The sequence below is a fragment of the Salmo trutta genome, chromosome 20 (assembly GCF_901001165.1).
Source record: "Salmo trutta chromosome 20, fSalTru1.1, whole genome shotgun sequence".
NCBI classification, from domain to species: Eukaryota; Metazoa; Chordata; class Actinopteri; order Salmoniformes; family Salmonidae; genus Salmo; species Salmo trutta.
Genome location: NC_042976.1, coordinates 27155892 through 27179943, shown reverse-complemented (window position 1 = coordinate 27179943; position 24052 = coordinate 27155892). Strand labels below are relative to the sequence as shown.

Here is a 24052-nt window from a genome sequence, read left to right as displayed (position 1 = left end):
CTGCAATCACTCCTCACATCCCTTCTCCTGTCTCTAGTCAGACTGCAATCACTCCTCACATTCCTTCTCCTGTCTCTAGTCAGACTGCAATCACTCCTCAAGTGTCTGAAACTTCCATCATTGATCATTGTTTGTGGTGACGAGGGGCGGAGAAGCGTTTTACAAAACAAAGTCATCAGCGATTGGATCGTCTAACCCAGTGGTCACCGATCGACTTGTCGATTTCCAAGGCATTCCTAGTCGATCACCAAACATTTCACAGAAAACACGATTAAGCCTTGCGTTCATTTTTTTATTTATTCGTCTTGTACTGTTGGCGGTAGGTGCACTCGATTCAGCTGCCCTGAGCGCCGAGTAGGCGAAGTGTTCCCATTTTGAACCATTTTATGTGTCTGAAGGTACAAACTCTGCCATCTCGCAGGCCCAGAGAGCAAATCAAGTGCACTATAGGTCTACCGCTGGCCAATCGAATGGCTCACTGTAACGTAGCGGACATTAAAAAAAGCTACAGCGAAGATGATACTGTGAGATTTCAAAGCTTTTAAAACAATGACTAGAGAGAGACTGTCAACAAATACAGCAGATGCTGTTTTTATGAGTGAGTTCATGCTTTAAGTTCTTACTCAGCACTGTCAACTTTTTATAAGCCATAAAATGCGCAATTCTTCCAACTTCCACTTGCGCTACAACCAGCATGTAGCTGTAATGAATGAGTAGGAAAGTATCGATAGGCTTGCGTTATTATTTGCAGCTTGGGTCTATATTTTACTTTCTCTGTTCATAGGAGTAACAACATGAATTTGTGCACGAGGCAGAAATAATGCAGTGTGTAACGGCTGTCTTCATAAATGGACCAAGGCGCAGCAGGTATGTGAATACTCCTCTTTAATTACCCAACAAAAGGAATAAAGCATCCACAGGAAACAATAAACACGACAGCAGCAACAGTTTGCGACTGAGACTGACCATCAGATGCAGGCACCATCAGCCCAGTACAATTAGAATAAAAAGCACATTATTTGAATGTATGTTCACTCAGCTGTGCCTCACAAGTAATACAACAATGGATCTATTACCGGTGTGATCATACAGCCTACCTCAAATGTTGAAATATCATTGAAAAAAAATGTCCGAACAACAATGATTTGGCAGGGCAATTCAAGCAAAGCGAATATGCGGTGATAATGTATTGGACCTATAGCCTAGTAAGCCTACTGCACAAACCTCATTGCCACAGTACTGTTTTTAATTGGCTAATGTTGCATATGCTTATGTTTTTTAAGTCATGTTAATGATAAAAATCTTGGCTGTAGATCTCGGCTTGCATTTTGACTCAGAAAGTGATCTTGACTCAAAAAAGGTTGGTGACCACTGGTCTAACCAATCTGAGCATCAAAGCCAATAACGAATTTTCAAACAGCCGCTTAACCCATGTGATTTCTAGCTCAACCTATTGGTTTCTGAACCAATTAGAAGGCCCCGAATGTGTTCGCAGTCGCTGAAGGGTTGGACAGGTACTCCGATCCAGACTCATTGCAGAGAAGAAACTAACGTCTGTGGGCGTGGCATAGGGTATGGCCGGAGCAAGGAGTGTGGGTAGCCAGGCAATCCTCTCTCCTCACCTCCTTCTCAAAACACAGGCCAGAGGTCCCTCCCCTCTGATCTTCTCCTCCGATGGGTTTTGAGAAGGAGGCGACGAGAGGAGTATGCAATTAAGATTCTCCCACAGTCTCTGTTAGTTCTCTTACTTCCCCACCACGACTTGTTTCCCCTAGAAAAGCAGTGGTGGCAAAGGTCACGGAAAAAAGTTTTGGGGATAGGGGTTACTTATGTACAAGGACTGAGAAGTACCGTTCTGGTGACTTTTTCTACTCCAAAATGATTCCAAATCAAATTATTTTATTTTGAGTTTTTAAAGTCAGACTTTTAGAGAACAACTTTACATTTGACACAACATCCTAAATTGTTATTAATATTTAAAATTATTTTGAATAAGCATGAATTATTATTCAACCGAGAAAAACTGTTTCAATTACAAAGTATGTATGTAATTTCCCTTTCAAGACACCATTGCCCCGTTAAGAGTTTTGGTGTGCAGGTGTTCCTAAACCATGCTACAAACTCTAGTTGGAATTGCCTTTTTTAATGGTGCCATGTGTGCAATTACATTAAGAAATGTTGGGCATTGACTAATTATCAGAACGCAGGTTTCTCTCCGTGGCACCCGCAACTTGAATGCACCTCCCATTAAAGTCATTCTACTATGGGGTTGTCCGATTTTGCTGTTCTTTACTAGTCTTGTTTACAGAGGAAAAGTAAATGTGGACAGTTCTAGCATCTTCAAAGTGAATCTTGGCAGAAATATTTTTATGTTCCTTTTTTGTTGTTGTGTGGTGGCATCAATTTATTGAGTTCAGGGAAAACACTTGACACAACCAGGGACACAGAGGGGAAACAGGCCAGAGCCTGGAGCTAGAGTTAATGAGTGCCCAGTGAACAGACTCCTGACTGAGGTATCTCAGTTGGAAAAGAGGCCAGAGAGTCAGACGGCTGGCTGGGAGTGGACCAGACTGACCTCTTGTCCCATCAACCCCTCCCAATCTCCCCCTACCTCTTTCCTCACTTTCCATTGTCGGGAGGAGAGACTGCCAGAGTAGTGAATCACACACACACACAACCTAACATGTGTGCAGACTAATACATAAACACACACACACACACACACTCCTTCAGCAGCTCTATTTCTACGGAGGCACCCTAATTGAAAAACAGACTAAAAACAGTAGGCCTACTGTGTTCAAGACTTACGCTGTGGGAAATCCCCCAACCTACCATGATCCATCATTATAGCTACTAACCACTGTGCTGTGCATACATCATCATTATAGCTACTAACCACTGTGCTGTACATACATCATTATTATAGCTACTAACCACTGTGCTATACATACATCATTATAGCTACTAACCACTGTGCTGTACATACATCATTATTATAGCTACTAACCACTGTGCTATACATACATCATCATTATAGCTACTAACCACTGTGCTGTACATACATCATTATTATAGCTACTAACCACTGTGCTGTACATACATCATTATTATAGCTACTAACCACTGTGCTGTACATACATCATTACTATAGCTACTAACCACTGTGCTGTACATACATCATTATTATAGCTACTAACCACTGTGCTGTACATACATCATTATTATAGCTACTAACCACTGTGCTGTACATACATCATTATTATAGCTACTAACCACTGTGCTGTACATACATCATTATTATAGCTACTAACCACTGTGCTGTACATACATCATTATTATAGCTACTAACCACTGTGCTGTACATACATCATTATTATAGCTACTAACCACTGTGCTGTACATACATCATCATTATAGCTACTAACCACTGTGCTGTACATACATCATCATTATAGCTACTAACCACTGTGCTGTACATACATCATTATTATAGCTACTAACCACTGTGCTGTACATACATCATCATTATTATAGCTACTAACCACTGTGCTGTACATACATCATCATCATTATAGCTACTAACCACTGTGCTGTACATACATCATCATCATTATAGCTCCTAACCACTGTGCTGTACATACATCATCATCATTATAGCTCCTAACCACTGTGCTGTACATACATCATCATCATTATAGCTCCTAACCACTGTGCTGTACATACATCATCATTATTATAGCTCCTAACCACTGTGCTGTACATACATCATCATTATTATAGCTCCTAACCACTGTGCTGTACATACATCATCATTATAGCTACTAACCACTGTGCTGTACATACATCATCATCATTATAGCTACTAACCACTGTGCTGTACATACATCATCATCATTATAGCTACTAACCACTGTGCTGTACATACATCATCATCATTATAGCTACTAACCACTGTGCTGTACATACATCATCATTATTATAGCTACTAACCACTGTGCTGTACATACATCATCATTATTATAGCTACTAACCACTGTGCTGTACATACATCATCATTATTATAGCTACTAACCACTGTGCTGTACATACATCATCATTATTATAGCTACTAACCACTGTGCTGTACATACATCATCATTATTATAGCTACTAACCACTGTGCTGTACATACATCATCATTATTATAGCTACTAACCACTGTGCTGTACATACATCATTATTATAGCTACTAACCACTGTGCTGTACATACATCATTATTATAGCTACTAACCACTGTGCTGTACATACATCATCATTATAGCTACTAACCACTGTGCTGTACATACATCATCATCATTATAGCTACTAACCACTGTGCTGTACATACATCATCATTATTATAGCTACTAACCACTGTGCTGTACATACATCATCATCATTATAGCTACTAACCACTGTGCTGTACATACATCATCATTATTATAGCTACTAACCACTGTGCTGTACATACATCATCATTATTATAGCTACTAACCACTGTGCTGTACATACATCATCATTATTATAGCTACTAACCACTGTGCTGTACATACATCATCATTATTATAGCTACTAACCACTGTGCTGTACATACATCATCATTATTATAGCTACTAACCACTGTGCTGTACATACATCATTATTATAGCTACTAACCACTGTGCTGTACATACATCATTATTATAGCTACTAACCACTGTGCTGTACATACATCATTATTATAGCTACTAACCACTGTGCTGTACATACATCATCATTATAGCTACTAACCACTGTGCTGTACATACATCATCATCATTATAGCTACTAACCACTGTGCTGTACATACATCATCATCATTATAGCTCCTAACCACTGTGCTGTACATACATCATCATCATTATAGCTACTAACCACTGTGCTGTACATACATCATCATTATAGCTACTAACCACTGTGCTGTACATACATCATCATCATTATAGCTACTAACCACTGTGCTGTACATACATCATCATCATTATAGCTACTAACCACTGTGCTGTACATACATCATCATTATAGCTACTAACCACTGTGCTGTACATACATCATCATTATTATAGCTACTAACCACTGTGCTGTACATACATCATCATTATTATAGCTACTAACCACTGTGCTGTACATACATCATTATTATAGCTACTAACCACTGTGCTGTACATACATCATCATTATTATAGCTACTAACCACTGTGCTGTACATACATCATCATTATTATAGCTACTAACCACTGTGCTGTACATACATCATCATTATTATAGCTACTAACCACTGTGCTGTACATACATCATTATTATAGCTACTAACCACTGTGCTGTACATACATCATTATTATAGCTACTAACCACTGTGCTGTACATACATCATCATTATAGCTACTAACCACTGTGCTGTACATACATCATCATTATAGCTACTAACCACTGTGCTGTACATCATCATCATTATAGCTACTAACCACTGTGCTGTACATACATCATCATTATTATAGCTACTAACCACTGTGCTGTACATACATCATCATTATAGCTACTAACCACTGTGCTGTACATACATCATCATCATAGCTACTAACCACTGTGCTGTACATACATCATCATCATTATAGCTACTAACCACTGTGCTGTACATACATCATCATCATTATAGCTCCTAACCACTGTGCTGTACATACATCATCATCATTATAGCTACTAACCACTGTGCTGTACATACATCATCATTATTATAGCTACTAACCACTGTGCTGTACATACATCATCATTATAGCTACTAACCACTGTGCTGTACATACATCATCATTATAGCTACTAACCACTGTGCTGTACATACATCATCATTATAGCTACTAACCACTGTGCTATACATACATCATCATTATAGCTACTAACCACTGTGCTGTACATACATCATCATTATTATAGCTACTAACCACTGTGCTGTACATACATCATCATTATTATAGCTACTAACCACTGTGCTGTACATACATCATCATTATAGCTACTAACCACTGTGCTATACATACATCATCATTATAGCTACTAACCACTGTGCTGTACATACATCATCATTATTATAGCTACTAACCACTGTGCTGTACATACATCATCATTATAGCTACTAACCACTGTGCTGTACATACATCATCATTATTATAGCTACTAACCACTGTGCTGTACATACATCATCATTATTATAGCTACTAACCACTGTGCTGTACATACATCATCATTATTATAGCTACTAACCACTGTGCTGTACATACATCATCATTATTATAGCTACTAACCACTGTGCTGTACATACATCATCATTATAGCTACTAACCACTGTGCTGTACATACATCATCATTATTATAGCTACTAACCACTGTGCTGTACATACATCATCATCATTATAGCTACTAACCACTGTGCTGTACATACATGATCATTATTATAGCTACTAACCACTGTGCTGTACATACATCATTATTATAGCTACTAACCACTGTGCTGTACATACATCATCATTATAGCTACTAACCACTGTGCTATACATACATCATCATTATTATAGCTACTAACCACTGTGCTATACATACATCATCATTATAGCTACTAACCACTGTGCTGTACATACATCATTATTATAGCTACTAACCACTGTGCTGTACATACATCATCATTATTATAGCTACTAACCACTGTGCTGTACATACATCATTATTATAGCTACTAACCACTGTGCTGTACATACATCATCATTATAGCAACTAACCACTGTGCTATACATACATCATTATTATAGCTACTAACCACTGTGCTGTACATACATCATTATTATAGCTACTAACCACTGTGCTGTACATACATCATTATTATAGCTACTAACCACTGTGCTGTACATACATCATCATTATTATAGCTACTAACCACTGTGCTTTACATACATCATCATCATTATAGCTACTAACCACTGTGCTGTACATACATCATCATCATTATAGCTACTAACCACTGTGCTGTACATACATCATCATCATTATAGCTACTAACCACTGTGCTGTACATACATCATTATTATAGCTACTAACCACTGTGCTGTACATACATCATCATCATTATAGCTACTAACCACTGTGCTGTACATACATCATCATCATTATAGCTACTAACCACTGTGCTGTACATACATCATCATTATTATAGCTACTAACCACTGTGCTGTACATACATCATCATTATAGCTACTAACCACTGTGCTGTACATACATCATCATCATTATAGGTACTAACCACTGTGCTGTACATACATCATTATTATAGCTACTAACCACTGTGCTGTACATACATCATCATCATTATAGCTACTAACCACTGTGCTGTACATACATCATCATCATTATAGCTACTAACCACTGTGCTGTACATACATCATTATTATAGCTACTAACCACTGTGCTGTACATACATCATCATTATTATAGCTACTAACCACTGTGCTGTACATACATCATCATTATAGCTACTAACCACTGTGCTGTACATACATCATCATTATAGCTACTAACCACTGTGCTGTACATACATCATCATCATTATAGGTACTAACCACTGTGCTGTACATACATCATCATCATTATAGCTACTAACCACTGTGCTGTACATACATCATCATCATTATAGCTACTAACCACTGTGCTGTACATACATCATTATTATAGCTACTAACCACTGTGCTGTACATACATCATTATTATAGCTACTAACCACTGTGCTGTACATACATCATCAGCTAATACCTACAATTAGACCAGTGGTCACCAACCTTTTCTGAGTCAAGAGTAATCCTATGCAACATTAACCAATTAAAAACAGTGCTGTAGCAATGAAGTTTGTGCAGTAAGCTATAGGCCCAATACATTTTCACCTCATATTGGCTTTGCTTGAATTGCCCTGCCAATACATTGTTGTTCTGACCATTTAAAAAATAAAAAATAAATAATAAAAAAATGTACAGCTGCAGTGCTTGTTGTAGCGCAAGCAGGAAGAACCCGCATTGTATGGCTTATAAAAGTGTGGAATACAAAGTGTGGAATACAAAAAGTGTTGACAGTGCTGAGTAAGAACTTACACATGAACTCCCTCATAAAACCACCATTTTGCTGTATTTGTTGACCGTCTCTCTCTAGTCAGGGTTTTAAAAGCTCACAGTATCAACCTTGCTGTAACTTTCTTTTATGCCTGCTACGTTACTGCAGACCCGGCAATCTGAGCCATCCGATTGGCCAGCGGTAGGCCTATAATGCACTTGATTTGCTCTCTGGGCCCCCCTGGGAAGGCAGTTTGCAGCTTCAGACACATGAAATGGTTCAAAATTTGAACACGTCGCCAACCCGGCACGCAGGGCAGCTGAATCGGGTGCACCTACTGCCAGCAGCACGAGATGAAAAATAGGAACGCAAGGCTTTATTGTTTGAGAGAAATATTTGGTGATCGACTAGGAATGCCTTGTCGATCACAGTTGGTATAGGCAAGTATAGGCATAGTACAGACAGACCGAGGGAAGGGAAACACACACACCATTTTCTCACTGGCCAATAGTGAGGTAGGAATAATGTCTGCCAGAGTATTATATTTGGCTCGGATCATAACCATGTACAACTGACAGGGGTAGTTCTTCACAACCATAGGCCAGAGACAACAGACCATAATAATCTGGCGGAGAGGAGGATCAGGGCGGCTGCTTCTCAGTGGCCATGAGAAAAGTACAGCTCAGGAGAACAGGACACTTCCAACTGGCAGCCACAGCCCCATACCACACCCTACTGACACACACAGCTGAGAGAGAGAGCGCGAGAGAGAGGGATGGCAGGCGTTCGGCAGGGCAGATGCTGATTTCCAGTGGCTCCAGAAACATGAGTCAGCAGAGAGAAGATCCAAACACAGTGTACTCCCTGACCCCAGGACACACACACACACACCACTTTTACTACTACTACTACTACTTTACACAGACAGACACACGTACACTCTCCCTCACCTCTGTGTGTTGGTGGATGGGGAGTTCTTCAGTCTGTTGTGATGAATGGAGGGGGCTCCCAGCACCACAGAGCAGGGTGGGGTGATGAGCTGGTGGGGGCTGCCTGTGTGTGTGTGAGGGGCTTTCCCTCTGCCGTTCCCTCGGCCACCCGAACCTGGAATACTGTTCCCGATATTCCCAAGATTTCCCCGGCTGTCCTTGGCCTCCTCTCGTTCCTTCTTCCCTCGCTCTTTCTTGCTGAAGTGTGTCGCTGCCGTTCCTCCTGCTGTGGCAGGCCTTTCCTCCTGGACCTCCAACATGCTCTGTGTGTGTGTGTGTCTCAATGAGACTGTGTGTGTGTCAGAGAGAGTGTGCGTTTCTGTGTGAGGAAGAGAGTGGGTTTGTGCATGAAGTTTCCCCGAGGGGCTCTCACAGCCCTTGGGCACTCTGTGGAGAGAAGACAGAAGACAAATGTAAGGACACCTTTACAACAATTGTCATTGCGTTACATGGTCATTGGTTATCACATTTGAAAATAATTATGTTGTGTATCATCCTCTCTGATAGACGTAGTGGGAGTCCCTGAATGTGGTTGACTGGGGGAAACACAGAATACTAATGGAAGCTCCACTGACTGAGCTCTCAATTATGACTGCCTGGATTCCTATTGATCACAGAGCCCACACCCGTTCTTACACTGTGTGCATATGCGCATGTGTGTGCGCGCATGTTTGCGTATGCCTTCTATGATGCAGCAGTGTGTGTGTTTGCCTGTGAGTGCGTATGCATTCTGTTGCAGCAGTGTGTGTGTTTTATCCCCCTCTGGTAATGACATGAGAATCCACAGTGAGCAGCACAGTCAGATCACACCGTCATCCCGCAAATATTTAGGAACTCCTCCAAAACACTCTTACTGTAACCGGCTCCAGAGATCCACTGGAGGGAGGGGGCGAGAGAGAGAGAGCTGCTGGGACTGGAATTAACAGACAATCTCACACTGTTAGCTGCTCCTACATGGGCTAACTATACACTACTGTACAGGGTTGTGTGTGTGTACAGCGAGAGACAACTCCATAGGGACAGAAAGACCGACAGTGCTTTCAGAAAGTATTCACACCATTTTACTTTTCCACATTTAGTTGTGTTACAGCTTGAATTCAATTGAGATTTTGTGTCACTGATCTACACACAAAAGCCCATAAAGTCAAAGGGACATTTTGTTTGCAGAAATGTGTTGAAATACTTTTTTTCTTTTTCTTTGAAATGTCTTGAGTCTATAAGTATTCAATCCATTTGTTATGGTAAGCCTAAATAAGTTCAAGAGTAAAAATGTGCTTAACATATTGCATATTGTTGTGGTAATAGTGGTTAACATGATTTTTGAATGACTACCCCACACATACAGATGATTGCGTGGTGTTTGCAACACCAGGGTTGTGGGTTCGATTCCCACTGGGGGGCCAGCACAGAAAAAAAAAATGTATGATATGTATGAAATTGTATGAAATGTATGCATTCACTACTGTAAGTCGCTCTGGATAAGAGCGTCTGCTAAATGACTAAAATGTAAATGTAAAATGTAATTGTAAGGGCCCTCAATCGAGTAGTGAATTTCAAGCAAAAATTCAACCAAAGACCAGGGAGGTTTTTCAATGCCTAGCAAAGATGAGCACCAATTGGTAGATGTGTAAAAAAAAAAATACTTTTGAGCATGGTGAAGTTATTAATTACACTACGAATGGTGTATCAAAACACCCAGTCACCCTTCCTAACTCAGTTGCCAGAGAGGAAGGAAACTGATCAGGGATTTTACCATGAGGCCAATGGTGATTATGAAAGAAAGAAAGATAGAAAGATAGATAGATGAAAACTGAGGATGGATCAATATTGTAGTTACTTCACAATACTAACCTAAAATGACAAAGTGAAAAGAAAGCCTGTACAGAATACAAATATTTCAAAACATGCATCCTGCTTACAACGAGGCACTTAAGTAATACTGCAAAAATGCAGCAAAGAAATTAACTTTTTGTCCTGAATACAAAGCATTGTTTGAGGCAAATCCAAACCATCACTGAGTACCACTTCATATTTTCAAACATTGTGCTGTCTGCATCATGTTATGGGTATGCTTGTCATCGGAAACGACTAGACAGTTTTTGAGGATAAAAATAAACAGCTATAAGCACAGGCAAAATCCTAGAGGAAACCCTGGTTCACTCTGCTTTCCAACAGACACTGGGAGACGAATTCACATTTCAGCAGGACAAAAACAATAACTTAAAACAAGGCTAAATCTACACTGGAGTCGCATACCAAGACGGCATTGAATGTTCCCGAGTGGCCTAGTTACAGTTTTGAAATTGGCTTGAAAATCTATGACAATACTTAAAAATGGCTGTCTAGCAATGATCAACTTGATAGAGCTTGAATAATTTTTTTAAGAATAATGGGCAAATAATGTCTACTGAACAAAAATATAAAATGCAACATGTAAAGTGTTGGTCACATGTTTCATGAGCTGAAATAAAAGATCCCAGAAATGTTCCATATGCAGAAAGAGCTTATTTCTCTAAAAATGTTGTGCACAAATTTTTGTAACAAACCTGTTAGTGAGCATTTCTCCTTTGCCAAGATAATCCATCCACCTGACAGGTGTGGCATATCAACATTATTAAACAGCATTATCATTATACAGGTGCACCTTGTGCTGGGGACAATAAAAGGCCACCCTAAAATGTGCAGTTTTGTCAAACACCACAATGCCACAGATGTCCCAAGTTGTGGGAGCATGTAATCGACATGACTACAGGAATGTCCACCAGAGCTGTTGCCAGATAACTTCAAGTTCATTTCTCTACCATATGCCGCCTCAACGTCATTTTAGAGAATTTGGCAGTACGTCCAACCGGCTTCACAACCGCAGACCACCTGTAACCATGCCAGCCCAGGACCTCCACATCCGGCTTCTTCATCTGCGGAATGGTCCGAGACCCAGACAGCTGATATAACTGAGGAGTATTTATGTCTGTAATAAAGCACTTTAGTGGGGAAAAACTAAATCTGATTGGCCGTGCCTGGCTCCCCAGTGGGTGGGCCTATGGAATAAGTCAAGAGGTATGAATACTTTCTGAAGGCACTGTACATAGTGGCTTGCGAAAGTATTCACACCCATTGGAAATGTTCCTATTTTATTGCCTTACAACCTGGAATTAAAATGGATTTTGGGGGGGGTTGTATCATTTGATTTACACAACATGCCTACCACTTTGAAGACACAAAATATTTTTTCTTATTGTGAAACAAACAAGAAATGATACAAAAAAAACTACTTGAGCATGCATAACTATTCACCCCCCAAAGCTAATACTTTGTAGAGCCACCTTTTGCAGAAATTACAGCTACAAGTGTCTTGGGGCTTCTCTAGAAGCTCGGCACATCTAGCCACTGGGATTTTTGCCCATTCTTCAAGGCAAAACTGCTCCAGCTCCTTCAAGTTGGATGGGTTCCGCTGGTGTACAGCAATCTTTAAGTCTTACCACAGATTCTCAATTGGATTGAGGTCTGGGCTTTGACTAGGCCATTCCAAGACATTTAAATTTTTCCCCTTAAACCACTCGAGTGTAGCTTTAGCAGTATGCTTAGGGTCATTGTCCTGCTGGAAGGGGAACCTCAGTCCCAGTCTCAAATCTCTGGAAGGCAAACAGGTTTCCCTCAAGAATTTCCCTGTATTTAGCGCCATCCATCATTCCTTCAATTCTGACAAGTTTCCCAGCCCCGCCGATGAAAAACATCTGCACAGCATGATGCTGCCACCACCATGCTTCATTGTGGGGATGGTGTTCTCGGGGTGATGAGGTGGTGGGTTTGTGCCAGACGTAGCATTTTCCTTGGATGGCCAAAAAGCTCAATTTTAGTCTCATCTGACCAGAGTACCTTCTTCCGTATGTTTGGAGAGTCTACCACATGCCTTTTGGCGAACACCAAACGTGTTTGCTTATTTTTGTCTTTAAGCAATGGCTTTTTTCTGGCCACTCTTCCATAATACCCAGCTCTGTGGAGTGTACGGCTTAAAGTGGTCCTATGGACAGATACTCCGATCTCCGCTGTGGAGCTTTGCAGCTCCTTCATTCATCTTTGGTCTCTTTGTTGCCTCTGATTAATGCCTTCCTTGCCTGGTCCATGAGTTTTGGTGGGCGGCCTTCTCTTGGCAGGTTTGTGGTGGTGCCATATTCCTTCCATTTTTTAATAATGGATTTAATGGTGCTCCGTGGGATGCTCAAAGTTTGGCTTTTATTTTGATAACCCAACCCTTCTCCACAACTTTGTCCCTGACCTGTTTGGAGAGCTCCTTGGTCTTCATGGTGCCGCTTGCTTGGTGGTGCTGCAGACTCTGGGGCCTTTCAGAACAGGTGTGTGTGTGTGTGATATATATATATATATATATATATATATCACACACACACACACACACACACACACACACACACACACAGAGAGAGAGAGAGATCATGTGACACTTAAAGTCCACTTGTGTGCAATCTAACTAATTATGTGACTTCTGAAGGTAATTGGTTGCACCAGATCTTATTTAGGGGCTTCATAGCAAAGGGGGTGAATACATATGCACGCACCACTTTCCCATTTTTTTAAACAAATTATTTTTTTCATTTCACTTCACCAATTTGGACTATTTGGTGTATGTCCATTACATGGAATCCAAATAAAAATCCATTTAAATGACAGGTTGTAATGCAACAAAATAGGAAAAACGTCAAGGGGGATAAATACTTTTGCAAGGCACTGTATGCTGAGGAAAACCTAGTGTATTTACAAAGAAATGAGTTCTGCCTGAGCCTTAGAATAGCAAAACCACTCTGTCTTTCCTGTTGTAGCTAGATATACTCACATCAGTCTTAAACACACACACACACACAGCAGGAACTGTCAATCACCCTCTCCCTCCAATCACACACTAACGAGACGCTAATTGGGCCGCTTGCTGACATTCCTATCACACAGAACAAACACGCAGCACCCACCACACACACAAGCAACCACTAAAGCCTTGTTCACACTGGCAGTTTGAAGTGACTCAAATACATTTTTTTTTGCATATCTGATTAGAATCTGTTATTCTTCCTGCCAAAAAGCACATGTAATCGGATATTTCAAGCCACAAATCTGATTATTGGCCATGCGGCTTGTGTCTAAACGGTTAAATCGGATTTCTTTTTTAGACTGATATTTGGCATATTTAGTTGTGTTTATATTTTTGTTGAATATAAGCATGCATACGTACATACTGAACAAAAATATAAACAATACATGTAAAGTATTAGTCCTATGTTTCATGATCTGAAATAAAAGATCCCAGAAATATTTCATACACACAAATAGCTTATTTCTCTCAAATGTAGTGACCAAAACATGCACAATGGGTTACATGTTTAGTGAGTATGCAGGCCATGGAAAATGTGGGACATTTTCAGCTTCCAGAAATTGTGCACAGATCCTTGCGAAAAGGGGCTGTGCAATATATTCTGAAACATGAGGTGATGGTGGCAGATGAATGGCACGACAATGGGCCTCAGGATCTCGTCACGGTATCTCTGTGCATTCAAATTGCCATCGATAAAATCCAATTTGTCCGTAGTTTGTAGCTTATGACTGCTCATACCATAACCCCACAGCAACATGGGGCACTTTGTTCACAACGTTGACATCAGCAAACCGCTCACCCACACGACGCCATCTGCCCGGTACAGTTGAAACCGGAATTAATCCGTGAAGACGACACTTCTTCAGCATGCCAGAGGCCATCGAAGGTGAGCATTTGTCCACTGAAGTCGGTTACGACGTCGAACTGCAGTCAAAATCCTGGCGAGGATGACGAGCACGCAGATGAGCTTCCCTGAGAAGGTTTCTGGCAGTTTTGCAAAAATTCTTCATTTGTGCAAACCCACTGATTCATCAACTGTCTGGTCTCAGATGATCCCGCAGGTGAAGAAGCCGGATGTGGAGGTCCTGGGCTGGCGTGGTTACGTGTAGTCTGCAGTTGTGGTGCCGGTAGACGTACTGCAAAATTCTCTAAAACGACATTGGAGGTGGCTTATGGTAGAGAAATTAATATTAAATTCTCTGGCAACAGCTCTGGTGGACATTCATGTAGTCAGCATTCCAATTGCATGCTCCCTCAAAACTTGAGACATCTGTGGCATTGTGTTGTGTGACAAAGTTTCACATCTTATTGTCCCCAGCACAAGGAAGCACCTGTGTAATGATCATGCTGTTTAATCAGCTTCTTGATATGCCACACCTGTCAATTGGATGGATTATCTTGGCAAAGGAGATATGCTCACAAACAGAGATGTAAACAAATTTGTGCCCAACTTTTGAGAGAAATAAGCTTTTTGTACTCACATAAAATTTCTAGGACCTTTTAATTTCAGCTCATGAAACATGGGACCAACACTCCCATGTTTCATGAGCTGAAATTAAAAGGTCCTAGAAATTTTACATGTTGTGTTTATATTTTAGTATGTAGAGATAGATATACAGTATATCTATATACACACCCACAAAGAGCAGCCCCAGCAAAACAAACACATATACGGTAACGAATAATCGGAGAGGTTCCTCTCCCTCTATTAAACTAGCTGATCAGTTAAACAACAAATGTGCTTCTTCAGTAAAGAGCCGCTGATATAAAGAGTGATTTCCACATTTAAAAAGAGGCAACTTAATTAGGTTTGGGTTTTGAAGTGCGGGTGTTTTTTTTGTTTTTTTACACGCCTTGCGCACAATCACACACTACCCTCTCTTAGCCCCGCTGGCTGTAAAAGGCCTGCAGATGTTTCAGCCTCATTTACGCAAATCCAATATCGCAGCTCAGCCACAACAGAGCAGTCGCGCGCTCTCTCTCCCTCTAAATCATTTTAAACACTATTTGTTTACACTCTCCCTTGCAAGACCATGATTCACACACACACAGCTAAACCTGGATAACCACTGGAACGGCATCATAGACACACCAGACTTGCACAATGAAAACATATTTACATGTAGCATCTGTCAACCTAGCCTGGATTTCATACAATGCAATAGCACCCCACACACTCCAATTTCAACTGTCAGTACACACAAGACAATAAAGACAGAAAATACCTTTGACAGACAGAACACAGGCGATAGCAGAGGGAACATTCATCTGTACACTATGCAGCTCCCAGTTCATTTCACTGAGTGTTCTAGTCCTTCCAAGCAACATGTTTGAGACAGGGGGATGCCTTCCTCTTCCTGCTCTGATTGGCTGACAGCTGACACCTGGGATCTCACCTGTTCAGGTGACTTCCTGTACCCGGTGCCAGACAGACAACACGCCCTGGAGATAACACACACGGAACGCACAGAATTCTTGGAGCTCAGGGTAACAGCTAAATATAGCGCTGTGACGCCAAGGGAGAGGTTTGTGACATACAGGTAACTGCCAAAATAATGGAAACACTTGAGTAAATGAGGGATACAAAGTATATTGAAAGCAGGTACTTCCACACAGGTGTGGTTCCTGGGTTAATTAAGCAATTAACATCCCATCATGCTTAGGGTCAAGTATAAACATGGTTATTTTGGCAGTTACCTGTACATACACAAACACATTCATACGCACACACACAGTTATGAGTGAGCTCTTGTTCCTTGTGAATGTGAGCCATGTCAAATGTTTACAGTGAACTCTTCGACTGTTCCGCATACTTAACTCACACATTATCATCGGCTTTAGCACACACACACACGTCTTTCTCTCTCCCTGTCTCTATCGCTTTACCCATAAATGTGCCTGTCTCTAACCATATTAAACTCAACAGATCTAACTAGTAATGGCCTCTTATAAAGAAAGACTTGCTGTAGTGATGCCCACCGGCATCCAGGGCCCTCACTCTCCTCCCCACTGTTACGCTGTAATGTCATGTTTAGGACATGACTATGATCACATCACTCACCATGTCCATCATTGTCATGATATAGATGTGGCCATCCCTGCACCGGGAAGAGGAACGTGTGTTACTCCAAAACCTGCAGGCAGAAGAGACGGAAAAGGTTACACGAGACACACAGCTGACTCACGACTGACACATCTGCTGTCTGGGCCTGGGCACGGTGCCATGTGTGTGTGTCGGCCAAGCGGGCAGCAGGACTGGCACTCAGCAGCTCTTCTGCTGCTCTGATCTCTGGCTCACACACTTCATCACACATTATCCCTCTCTACCTCACTCACACCCCTCTCTGTTTCTGTTTGAGGGTGTAATATAATTAGTAACATATGATAATACAAAGCACACACTAAGATACAGCAACTCACACACCATCACTTTCCTTAACACACAGTTATATCCATCTCAAATACTGGTATATATACACACACACACACACACACACACACACAAACAGCACAGAAGTTGATAACAGACTGAAGTATAATCCTTAACATTCTTTGTTTATTCATGGAGTAGGTACTATAGGTGGAGAGATATTGATTTGATGCTTCGGACTGCAACTCCAGTGCTTTCAACACACTAGCTCCTGTCTCCCCCCCCCCCCCTTCCCCTCCCTCAGCCATGTTCTCCTTCCATCCCTCAGGTCGCTCCCACACTCCGGCCACATTCCTCCATAGCTCATGCCGTGAGGACTCCCTGCGGCTCAAAGCATTGTGGGAAATCCCAACAGTCGAAGGGAGCCTTCGGAGGCCCTGTGCCCCACAGAGACAGACAGAGGGAACACACACTCCTCTCTACTCCCAAGGAACTGGGTAGGCCTGGTTAAATGTTGGCGACATTGAAATAGCGCAATGCAAAGATTTAAATATAGCCATTTGATGTGCAAAAACAACTAAATAAAATGTGTTGGTGCGTTACACACATATAAACATTCCAGTCTATCATGTAAACATTTATGATGGTTTGTCGTACAGCTGGATATGGTGATGTTAAATGTATGTGGTCCACTTCTATACTGTACACCTCCCCTCCACCCAATCCTTTTCTGGTGAGCAGCAGGAGCATGTAGTAATGCCTGAAAGAGAGACCATGTAATTGATTAGTGATCCTGGGGAATGGGAGGCGCATGGGGACAGAGAGCAGATTTAGCTGAGCTCAGAAACAGAACATGCAATGTGGCCTGTCTGGCTGGTGTCTCACACACATTACATACACGTCTCCAATAAGGTCCTACTGACCAAACGTATACAATAAATGGTGTAGAGGTCATATTTGTGCAAGTAATTATTATCTTTGATGATCACAAATTCACACACACACAACCTTCTCTCCTCTAGGCCAACATTAGCACTGTGGAGAGAACATGAGTCAGGGTCTGTCCCTGAATTAACCCACTTTAAAAACTGGTGTTTCATTCCCATGGGATTTTAAAACTTCTGGCAAAGACCTGCCCAATTAAACGTACAGGCAGACACAGAACTACACACACACAGCATTCGGAAAGTATTCAGACCCCTTGACCTTTTCCAAAAAGAAATACATTTCAGCCTCATTCTAAAATATATTAAATTGTTTTTTTTCCCCCCTCATCAATCTACACAATACCCATAATGACAAAGCAAAAACAGGTTTTTAGAAATGTTTGCAAATGTATTATAAATAAAATACTGAAACATCACATTTACATAAGTATTCAGACCCTTTACTCAGTACTTTGTTGAAGCACCTTTGGCAGCGATTACAGCCTCCAGTCTTCTTGGGTATGACGCTACAAGCTTGGCACACCTGTATTTGGGGAGTTTCTCCCATTCTTCTCTGCAGATCCTCTCAAGCTCTGTCAGGTTGGATGAGGAGTGTTGCTGCACAGCTACTTTCAGGTCTCTCCAGAGATGTTCGATGGGGTTCAAGTCCTGGCTCTGGCTGGGCCACTTAAGAACATTCAGAGACTTGTCTCAAAGCCTTAGGGTTGTTGTCCTGTTGGAAGGTGAACCTTCACCGCAGTCTGAGATCCTGAGCACTCTGGAGCAGGTTTTGATCAAGGATCTCTCTGTACTTTGCTCCCTTCATCTTTCCCCTCGATCCTGACAAGTCTCCCAGTACCTGCCGCTGAATAACATCCCCAAAGCATGATGCTGCCACCACCATGCTTCACACCATAGGGATGGTGCCAGGTTCCTCCAGATGTGAAGCTTGGCATTAAGGCCAAAGAGTTCAATCTTGGTTTCATCAGATGAGAGAATCTTGTTTCTCATGGTCTGAAAGTCCTTTACGTCCCTTTTGGCAAACTTCAAGCGGGCTGTCATGTGCCTTTTACTGAGGAGTGGCTTCCTTCTGGCCACTCTACCATAAATGCCTGATTGGTAGAGTGCTGCAGAGATGGTTGTCCTTCTGGAAGGTTCTCCCATCTCCACAGAGGAACACTGGAGCTCTGTCAGAGTGACCATCGGGTTCTTGGTCACCTCCCTGACCAAGGCCCTTCTCCCCCTGATTGCTCAGTTTGGTCCGGGCGATCAGCTATAGGAAGTCTTGGTGGTTCCAAACTTCTTCCATTTAAGAATGATGGAGGCCACCATTTTCTTGGGGACCTTCAATGCTGCAGAAATGTTTTGGTACCTTTCCCCAGATCTGTGCCTTGACACAATCCTGTCTCGGAGCTCTACGGACAATTCCTTCAACCTCATGGCTTGGTTTTTGCTCTGACATGCACTGTCAACTGTGGGGCCGTATTTAGGCAGGTGTGTGACTTTCCAAATTATGTCCAATCAATTGAATTTACCACAGGTGGACTCCAAGTTGTAGAAACATCTCAAGGATGATCAATGGAAACAGGATGCACTTGGGCGCAGTTTCGAGTCTCATAGCAAAGGGTCTGAATACTTATGTAAACAAGGTATTTCTGTTTTTTATTTAGAATACATTTGCAAAAATGTCTTAAGCTGTTTTCGCTTTGTCTTTATGGGGTATTGTGTGTGTATAGTGATGAGGGAAAAAAATGTTTTAATCCATTTTAGAATAAGGCTGTAACGTAACAAAATGTGGAAAAAAGTCAAGGGGTCTGAATACTTTCCGAATGCACTGAGAGAGAGGAGGGGAGGGAGAGAGAAGAGAGGGGAGAGAGAGGAGGGGAGGGAGAGGAAGGGAGAGAGAGAGAAGAGAGGGGAGAGAAAGACGGGTTAGCCTACAACGTCACAAAAATTATGCACATGGATGTGGCTAGAAGCGTTCCTATGATTCTGAACGGTCAGATAGCTACGGCACGAGGCCTTGAGGTGACGAGGCCCTGTGGGGAATCGTAGGTGGATTGTTTCAGCTCGTTGTATCTTGTTATTGATACCATGTCTTGTTATGAGGTGTTTTGACAGATTAAAAAAATATATCATGTAGATGTAAGCCCAAGGAAGAATTGCATTGTTATTGATTACTGCATTGTTGGGTTTAGCGCTTGCAAGAAAACCATTTCACTCTACTTATGTATGTGACATTAGAACTTGAAGACCCCAGGAAGACCTCATCTTTCAAGCTGAAGCACATGATGCATCTCTCCCTCTCTCTAAACACACATTTCTCTCCTAATGTTTGAACCCAAGATTTTTACTTGAAAAGCCACGAAGTAAACAAAATATTAAACATTAGGCCAATACACTCAGGAGAAGAAAAAACAATTGTACTTAATACATCTGTATCCATTTCATCATGTCGTCTTCCTTGTTGTGGTTTTTGGTTAACACTGTGGATTAGATGACAGTGTGGATAGTTTTCTCAGGCAGAAAGCTTTGACCCTCCAGTGTCCTCAGTATGTACAGATCACAGATAGTGCTGCCCGCCCAAAACAATCCAGCCCAGAGTCATCCCTACTCACGGCCTTGAATGTTCAACAGGCATTGAAGCAGGCAAAGGTAGTATGTGTGTGTGTGTGAGACAGACAGAAACAGACAGACTATAGTGATTGATAGGTTACCTCGGTTGGTCCCCAGCCCCCTCAGCAGGGCCTCATATGGAAATACAGCCCGCGGGTCCTCAGAGCCACAACCTTTGAACCCTGACTCCTCCCACTCAGACAAAGACAGGCTGAAGGCAGGAGTTGATCGTTGCTCTGTCACTGGCAACACCCTCACAGGTCACTGCAGCCAAACACACACCTAAGAGAGACAAACGTTTTACTCAACATCCAATAATTTTGACTTCTGTTGCAAAAATACTTGTAACACTGCCAGGAGCGATACAACAGCAGCAATTACTGAAATGTAAACTAGTTCAGCCCCTCTTCAGTAGAATACATTATGTCTAGGAACTAGTTATCCCTCTCTAGAACTAGCCTAGTTCAATGATTAAATGGTCTCCAGCCTTAGTCCTGGAGAGATACAGGGTGTTTAGAATTTTCTTCCAGACCAGAATTATTACAACTTCACAAATCAACTTATCAGTAATAGTGTATTAGTTGATTCAGATGTGTTAATGTTGGGCTGGAACAAAATAAGCACTATCCAGGGCCAGGGTTGGTGGGGAATACTGGATCAGTAGAGAAACGACTTCAGTCCAGAAGGGACAGATTAGGGTTCAGAGTAAGCAGGTGTGTGGACTCTAGCCAATCAATAATATGAATTGATCAATGACGTGCCTGGGAGAAACAAACCAGAACCCTTGACACACACACAGTCATGCAATGCCACTTAATCATATATCTGGCCTTGGTTAGTTTAAATATCTGGCATCCTGAGTGACATCACTTGATTTCAAATGTCCCAATTGCAGAATAGACTATACAAGAGGCTACAACTAGATAGAGTAATGTAGAGCTGGCACTGTAGTAATGCGGTAAACTAGCTATACAGTTATAGCCATAAATACACCGTAAAAAAACATATAATTGTAGGCCTAGTTTGCAAACGAGTGAAAAACTCCTGAAACAAACGAAATAAGTGACCCCATGAAATCTCAGCGTTTCACTGGCTAACGTTTGGCGTCCTCAGTATTTCAGGGCGCTCCAAACTCCAACTTTTTCCTCCTAAAATAAGTTGTTCCTGTTTCGCCCAAGAACTGGGGGAAGGGAATACTACAGCTCTCTCACACTGCCCCGGCCAGCGCAAACAAAGTCGGCCCCGAGAGGGGGGCTCTCACGGCGGTTGCCACTCGCCACAACCCTGCTTGTCCAAATCAGCGCCCACAGACAGACAATACTTAAAAAAAGAGAAACATTTTAAGCTTTGTCTAATAGAAAAATACAGCCACTCCCACGACAAGCAGTGTTACATTTTCAACTTCAGTACAGTAACAATGTAGAATGTTATCGTCACCGAATTCGCTTGGTCTCAATACCACGTAGGATAGGTTCTCTGTGTGGATAGCCTAATAGGGTAGGCTACTAAGGATAGGCTAGGCTATACGTTTGTTAGGCCTATAGTGGACCTACAATAGCCTACGCCTTTTTCAAGCAAATATACATTGTGTGGTATATTGCTTGCGCCGAATTATATTGAAGACTGTGGCACATGCATGCTGCACCGTAGGCTATTTTCATTTTCGCGAGGCAAGATTGGTACTCCGGTAAAGCGTAAAAAGCCATATTCCTCCGCGCGTAATATCATATCCTGTCAACGTTGTGTGGAATAATCCGCTGTAATCACGAGAAGAAGAAAAAATATCACCGTTGATGAGAAGAAACGATCTTTCCTTGTCAGACCGGGTACGCTGGGTTTTGTGGCCATCCTTCGGGGACAGAGGTAGGTAGAGCGGATACTGGACTGAGATGTCCCCGGGAGGAGGACCCCCGTGTTGCCTTGCCAGGAGGTGAGCGGCCACAGCGACACTTTCTCCGAAAACTCACCTGGAATAACTCATCGGGCTTGCTTCGCTTAGTAGGCTACGTTCTATAGCCTAATTGTATTGATGAAATAGCTACATTATTCGACCAACGTTATAAACAGAAATGTCTCCCCCCCCTTCGCCGTAGCTTCCAGCGGTCCTACTACATTATATCCATAACCAAGATTTCCTGCTGTCTCCCCCGCCCGTCCCAGCGTGTTGGTTTAGTCCGAATTCTATGTAGCAATTCTAGGTCAGGTCTGTGTGCCATTGAGAATGTAACTGTCGGGGAAGGGGACAAGAAATGCCGTCTCAAGACAGAAAACGGGCAAGTAGGCTTTTGAAAATTAGAATATTCAACTGGTTTGAGGTGAAACCCATTAAACTGTGTGTACGTAGGCTACACATATATTATACCATTACCTGCACAATAAAACACACAGCATTCACCGCAGACTGTATGTAGCCTTTTGAGTCTATCTTCATTAAGAATCTACTTCAACCAAACTCCCTTGTCTCCCTTCTTTCTCCTCCTTTCCTGCCATGTCTTTTCATTTGAATCCTACACTCGGTTGAATCCTACTCACAGAATCCTACACACAGTAGACACATTGATTCAATTATTAACGTGTCAAAAAGTCTGACACAGAGAGGGAAGGTGATATTAAGAAAAGAGTGACTTATAAAATATGCCTATACCAAAAGAGTGACTTATAAAATGTGCCTATATGAAAAGAGTGACTTATAACATATGTTTATACCAAAAGAGTGAAGAAGAACATAAGGGTACATTTCTCCATAATACATAGCCTGCACACAGACACACACACACACACCAACAAGATGTCATAGTTTCCCTTCTAAATGTTACATTTTATGGATGAATGACACACACATACACTCAACCGTGCACAAACACACCAATTGATTCAAATCCCAGTTGTTATAATTAAACATTTGGATTACATTTGAAATGTACTGTATCTTGATTAAATATTGAAGAGGACCACTCTCAGATTGCTTGTGCTTAATGTTTCTCTTCTCCTATGAGGCCCCCGACATCCCCCTGCCCCCTCTCTTTCTTAGTGTGTGTGTGGGTTCTGATGGACCAGATGATGATTGTTGTGTAGAAAAGTGAGGTAATAATACTTGCATTTTTACCCATGAGGCTATGGCAGAGATTATTCCTGAATGACTATCTC

General features: G+C 41.7%; 1 protein-coding gene across 4 annotated transcripts in view; it reads right to left on the bottom strand.

Annotated features, from left to right (window-relative positions):
- The window catches only part of LOC115155806 (B-cell CLL/lymphoma 9 protein), a 41519-nt gene extending 18393 nt beyond the window's left edge, over positions 1 to 23126 (bottom strand). The window contains exons 1-5 of one of the 4 annotated variants that reach the window (XM_029702768.1): positions 22694 to 23126; positions 21007 to 21187; positions 18021 to 18123; positions 17055 to 17127; positions 9073 to 9498 (exon numbers count right to left, since the gene is read on the bottom strand). In XM_029702768.1, coding sequence (XP_029558628.1) covers positions 9073 to 9371 — 299 coding nt within the window. In that variant the 5' untranslated portion in view covers positions 9372 to 9498; positions 17055 to 17127; positions 18021 to 18123; positions 21007 to 21187; positions 22694 to 23126. The remainder of the gene's footprint in view (positions 1 to 9072; positions 9499 to 17054; positions 17128 to 18020; positions 18124 to 21006; positions 21188 to 22693) is intronic. The other 3 variants (XR_003868135.1, XM_029702767.1, XM_029702769.1) reach the window with 3 other exon arrangements.
- Positions 23127 to 24052: the final 926 nt, after the last annotated feature.